The sequence below is a fragment of the Lepisma saccharinum genome, chromosome 23, assembly GCF_977018435.1.
Source record: "Lepisma saccharinum chromosome 23, izLepSacc3.1, whole genome shotgun sequence".
NCBI classification, from domain to species: Eukaryota; Metazoa; Arthropoda; class Insecta; order Zygentoma; family Lepismatidae; genus Lepisma; species Lepisma saccharinum.
The window spans coordinates 27,604,706-27,611,327 of NC_139251.1; the positions used below are offsets into that span (position 1 = coordinate 27,604,706).

At 41.8% G+C, this 6,622-nt stretch overlaps 1 protein-coding gene across 1 annotated transcript in view; it reads right to left on the bottom strand.

Annotated features, from left to right (window-relative positions):
- The window catches only part of LOC146005411 (uncharacterized), a 106,670-nt gene extending 100,502 nt beyond the window's left edge, over positions 1-6,168 (bottom strand). The window contains exons 1-2 of the mRNA XM_083144650.1: positions 6,046-6,168; positions 2,439-2,698 (exon numbers count right to left, since the gene is read on the bottom strand). Of these exons, the coding sequence (XP_083000776.1) occupies positions 2,439-2,698; positions 6,046-6,061 (276 nt within the window). The 5' untranslated portion in view covers positions 6,062-6,168. The remainder of the gene's footprint in view (positions 1-2,438; positions 2,699-6,045) is intronic.
- Positions 6,169-6,622: the final 454 nt, after the last annotated feature.

Genomic DNA, 6,622 nt, shown 5'->3' on the forward strand with positions numbered 1-6,622 from the left:
AGAAATTCTGTTCGGGAGATGTGAGCCTTTCGGATGATCCTCGCAGTAGACGACCACGTGTTTTGGATAACGAGGCCCTGAAAGCAGCCATCGAGGAGGACAGTGGTCTAACATATGATGAACTTGCAGAAAGGTTCCATGTTTCCGCTGAAACAGTCAGACTGCACCTGCATGCGATAGGGAAGTCATACAAGTTAAGCAAGTGGGTACTCCACACATTGTCGGCAGCCAACAAGGAACAACGAGAGACAGCCTGTTTGTCCTTGCTCAATCGGCACCTGAACACACCCATATTTGATAGCTTGCTCACTGGTGATGAAAAATGGGTCCTCTATGACACTCCCAAGCGTACCAAACATTGGTTGTCCTGTTCCTCACACCTCAAGACCACCTCTGCACCCACGAAAGGTTATGCTCTCTGTATGGTGGAGTTGTCGGCAAGTGGTGCATTACAAGCTCCTTCCACCTGGTCAGACCATCACTGCTGACCTCTACTCTCAGCAGTTGCAAAGGGTGCACCGTGCATTGCGGCAGAAGGAGCCGGCATTGGTGAATCGCAATGGTGTGCTGTTCCTGCACGACAATGCCAAGCCACATGTGGCAAAGAGGACCCGGGAAACCCTTCAGCAACTTGACTGGGAGACACTGTGACATCCACCATATTCACTGGACCTTGCACCAACAGATTGCCACCTGTTTGATTCCCTCGACAACCACATCCGTGGGAGATCCTTTGCAAATGAGGGAGACCTGCAGAACGCATTCACGGACTTCTTTGCATCCAAGCCTGCCGAGTTTTATCACCAGGGTATTGTGCAGCTGCAGGAACGTTGGCAATAGGTGTTGGATGCTGATGGAGATTGCTTCCACACCTAAAGGTAAGTACCGTCCACTGTATTGCTCTTTGTTTATTGCTGCTCTAGAACGGCAAGAACTTTTTTGGTTACCTTGTATTTTGGGAGTGGAACTGAATCCAGAAGTGGAAGTGAACTCAACTTTTTCTCTTGCAGACTCCAAAATGCATGTAAATTCCAGACGATCTGCAAAATTCCCTGACATTTCCCTGTTTTCCAGATGCTAGTAATTTTTGTTGGTGAAATATGCAAATCACAGAGATTTACAAACATCTAAACCTTAATGAAATTAAAAACAATAAAAAAATTCAGATTCATGTTTTTTATTTAAATGGAGTAGGAATGCCTCTTCCCAATTGCAGATAGCATTAATCTCTGCAACAATTATTGGTACGAAAATGCATGAAAGGCATATCCAGTACTCAAGTGGTTAGATCAATCCTCCAGATATCAAAGGTTTACAGGTTCATTCCCCAGGAAGGGGATCCCGCAGAAGCACGGTTGGGTCCATGTCGAAATCTTACACCCTCGATTTCGCAGGTGAATTTTTTTTAAAATAAAGATTATGTGCTGCTAATTGTGAATAATAAAATTCTGGAGCGCGGAAATAAATATTTATGACTGTACAGCCGTTTGAAGTTGAGATGTTGCCATTTAAAGTTGCGAGGTGGTTGCTGTCTTGAAATTTCCCACCGATTCCGGGATCTGCCCCTGGGGTAATTAACCTACCTCCGCTCCACTCCTGCTACCCACCTTTCTATATAGAGTCCCTTTTAAAGGTATGTTAGAAACTGGCCGGAGCCACCTGCCTCCGATACTATTTTTCGCACCGACACATTTAGGTACCAAAGAAATAAGGCTAAAATTAAACCTCAAAAGGTAACTTACCTCTTTATCTCAAGTGTAGACTGAATCGCGGGTCGAACCTAAGTTAATTTGAAAGTCTTTGTTGTCCTTTTCCACAGAATACTACCCTCCCCTGTCCGTACCATCACAGAAATAAGAATCTGCAAATTATCCCATCCCACAAGTCATTCAGAAAATACAATTTCCTTGAAGCAGCCAGCAGACCATCTCCCTACAAGTCAGGTACGTCTCGTCTGACAACGTCCTCTACATGCTGTTGAATGTCATCGTCAATCTCATCTTGGCTTGTTTAGTTCTCCTTTGTTTGTCAATTGGATGTCACACAAATCAAGAAATGTCTGAAATCAAATCTCCAACCCGCCAATACGTCATACCAATAACATATCATAAATTATCCCGTTGCACAAGTCAATCATAAGAACAAAAAGATGTTTAGACGTGCGCCTGTGACATGAATCCAATATGGAAGCAGTGAAAAGCCGTATAGACTCAACGTGCGTAAGGAACTTATATATAAAAAAAAAACATAAGTTTCATAGCCGTAGATGTAAAAAAAAATACCATCCGCATTATTTGGAAACACCCTTTGTTACAAGGAACTTCTTTATTTGACGAAAACATTTGAAATGTTCGCGAAATCCATGGTGTAAGATTTCGGCAAAGAGCCGCACAGTTTTACCAAAAAATGTCAAAAATTAATTAGAAAAATCTACTTACACCAATAAGAGATTGATGCCTTGGTGCTTCCAAGGAACTGGTGGTAAAGTCATCCGCAACACTTGAGCAAAAAGTTGAGTTTGCAATGAATTCATTGATTTGTGACAATGAGTCATTTGCTAGGCTATCTAGTTTCCATACACGTTCATTATGCTGATTCATGTCATTTAAGCTGGGCATGGTGAAAGATTGCTGTTGATGAACAATGTTGGCAGAGGCATTCTGTGGTGCTCCATGGCTTGTAATAACAGAACATGGCACTGGAAAGAGAAAATGCATTATTATTATTAATGAATTACAAATTAATATACATACGGTAAAAGTTTACTATCCTTCGAACACCTATAATTTCTTAGTTACGTCAATTTTTGACATTCGTACTCACCTATCTGCTTCGCGGAACAATCCATGAATGGTTTTTGGGGCTATCCATCCCGGAATCGGGATTTTCGATTGAAATTTTTTAGTCCAAATGGCTAGAGTCTAGTTTACGTCCTTCTTGCCTTTTGGTGGTAACCGATGGGAGTTAACAACACTGCATGCTCGTCTTTGTGTCCACGTTGCAAATGCATGTTAAAGTAGAACAGGTTCCAAAAACTTCTAGATAGTGTAAAATACGTTTATTCCCAGTGATAATTCAGTGCATCGTTCAAAACCGTGCTACCAGACAGCCGGTGCTCCGGCATTTCTTAGGGTAGCAGACAGCCGGCGCTCCGGCATCTCTTCGGGTAAGTAAGTTTTTCTTTTTACACTTTCTGTTCACGATAGCCCCACTAACCATTCACGGGAACGAGGTATGCCTACGAGGTTAGGTTAGGTTCCATTAGCACTCATTTCACCCCTAAATATGTGCTTCATCATCGAAAAATGTCCTCAGTACGTTCAATCACGCATATCCGGACAACATCGGTTTTTCTTAATTTTCTCCTCCACAAAATCTTTCCTCGCCTTGGGATTTACTTTGTTGAATTCCTTATACAATAACCTTTCCAACGATATATGACACATATTCCTTAGGAAAAGGATGTAAACTAGATTCTTTATAAAAAAAAAAAAAGCTATATTTCCCCTTCCATAGCACCACGCCATGAAGGCATATAGGGGGTGTGGGGGTAATGCCCCACACTTTCTTGATCCGGTCATTAGTGGGGGTGATGTGATCAGCATCATGCCCCTGACCACCTTTACCCCCCCCCCCCAGGTACCCATGTTATTCGACGCTGGGTGGGCACCGGGGCCGCTTCCGTTAGAAAAGTTCCCAGATTTGAACCAGCCGGGGTTCGAACCTGGGACCTTTAGCATGGTAGTCAGATGTGTTACTAGACTCTTACCGCTGGGAATCAGGAATTTATTACGGTAAGTAGTTTCTTCTGTAGAAATGAAGAAATCTGTCCGAAGGATAGTAAACTAGTACCAAAAAAATCTCTAAAACTAAGAACTATTTCCCAAGAATTTCATGCAGAAGTGAGATGTTACTTGAAAGGATCTCAAGAAATAAATGTAATCTTTTACATCAGGTTGATGCAGCGAGTTGTGTACACATTGTGAAACTGGGGTGTAAGATATTTTGACACTTCAATTTAAATGGTTATCTTGGATTTTTCTTCCCATTTGAATTTAACTTGTATAAAATATTCGCCCAAATGGTAACACTTTACTATACCGGAGACAGATTTCTTCAAATTTACAGGAGAAAGTACAGTAAATTTCTCGTATCGGACAAACGGATTTCTTCAAATTTACAGGAGAAATTACTTACCGAATGCAGTTTCTTTAGACTTGTGGAAGTTCGGGGAAGTGTTTTCTTGCATCGATCATTGAATTTTGCCGGTAAATCATCTATTTTTCGATATAAATGTGTGACCGATGCACGAAAGCTCTTGCATCCATTTACTTCCAGGTAGATGTAGCCTGTGTCTGATGATGTAATCCCGGTCAGTGTTTCCAAACACGTGTTTTTGAAACTGAAGAAGGTATCCGCAAATGGTTTGTGGGGCTATGTGTCAATGGTTCGTGGGGCTATGTGTCAATGGTTCGTGGGGCTATGCATCAATGGTTCGTGGGGCTATGCGAGAATGGTGTGTGGGGCTACGCATATTATTTTCGAAACCAATTTTTAACTATTGTAACCTATAGTGACCCTACCTAACCTAACCTTACCGGAAATGGTTCGTGGGGCTATGTATGAATGGTTCGTGGGGTTATGCGTCAATGGTTTGTGGGGCTACGTAGGTATTTTTGGATGCAGTGGGGTGGAAACACTGCATGCCGAGTATGGTAGTGAAACTGTGACCGCCATTTTGCGTGTTACCGAAGGCAAAAAGAAACGAAGAAAACTTACTCGATACGTCTCAAATAGAGCTTATTTCCGTGAAATAAGCGAAATGCCACCTTCAGCAATGTTTCTCAATGCAGAATACGTAAGTACGGATACTCAAATTAAATGAACTAGCAAATTTCAGCCGTTTGTCCGATACGAGAAATTTACTGAAAGTACTTACGCAAATCATTATCTGTAGCGTTGTTGATGTTCGGGAATGTAGTTTTGATCCATTTTAATGCGAATGCATGTGGTTTAAATCTACGGTATAATTTAACAATACAGGGAATTTCTCCAATTCGTTTGAAATTTCGGATACTTACTAATTTGGGTCTCCTAATCACGAATCTGCACTTAAAATTTGGCGCTCACGTAAAAATTTGGCGCTTATTTGGGGCAGGTGAATCCGGCCACTTTCTAACATGCCCTTAACAGGGAGTCTATAGATATAGGCGGGAAGCCGGAGCGGAGCGGAGCGGAGGCGGGGCCGCGATAGCGGTTGGGGGCGGTAGGTCGATTACCCCAGGGGCGGAGCCCGGAACCGGCGGGAAATTCGGAAATCGAGGGTGTGGAAATAAGAACTTAATTTCGATTATTTTGCTATTTCCACGTGTGAGCGCCAAATTTTGACTGCAGATTCGTGATTAGGGGGCCAAAATTAGTGAGTATGCCGAATTTCAAACAAAATGGAGAAATTCCCTGTATTGTAAAATCGCTCCAAATCTACTTCCGACGCGCTATTGCTGCTGCCGCCATTTGCTGTCTGCTCGAGAGCACAATACGCTCTCGTATTGTCCGTATATGCTAAATTGAACGAAAGGCGTGCTAATGGAACCTAACCTAACAGGCCTAACCTAACCTAGTAGGCATACCTTGTCCCAGTGATGGTTCGTGAGGCTATCGTGATTTTTTGGGCTAACGTCAATGGTTTTTGGGCCTACCCGTGGATGGTTTGTTGGAAATGTGGAACAACAGTAAGTACTCGTTAATGTAAGAAATAGACATTATTTACGTTAGAAATTCCTTATTTCATCTAAAGAAATGTTTCGCAATGCAGAATAGTACATTAGCGATGTAAAAAATTGTGAAATAAATCACTCATTGGTAAAAATCATCTTATGTATTTCACGGAACGTTTCTCCAGCTTTTTCATTCCTTTAAACCTTCTGTTCTATGATTTCTCTAATTTTCGAAATCTAAACGCCCAAGGAGAATTCATAACCGATCAACACGATCACACGGTCGTTTGTAATCAGCTACACAATAACATGATTTATAAACACTTACGTCCGATCTCTTCCATTTTTCCTAATATTCACGTTAATTAATATTATTCACGAACTAAATCATTTCATTTTAATGTTTTTTTTAACATGTGCACAATAATTCCATCCGCCATTTTGGCCTGTGGTAATTAGTGGTGAGTGTTGCCAGGCCAGAGTTTAAAAATCGAGAGATTGTCCATCCATTATCCCTTGAAAAAGGCCAACCTTCCGTCGCAAAAGCCCCGAGATTTATTCTTACTTCCAGATGTCAAAAAATAACATAATTACATTTACATTGATTAAAATGTATTTTGGACGTCGAATGGTAAGGTAAGACTCTAGTTTACGTCCTTTTCCCAAGGAATACGTGTCATATTAGGGGTGAAATGAGTGATAATGGAACCTAACCTAACCTCCTAGGCCATGCCTAGGCATACCTCGTCCCCGTGAATGGTTAGTGAACAGAAAGTGTAAAAAGAAAAATGTACTTTACCCGAAGAGATGCCAGCTGCCGCACCGCGAACGCAAAGAATCAATCACCATGCAAATAAGGACGTAGAGTCTAGCCAATGGTAGTATCCATGGCCGTATTTAGAGGG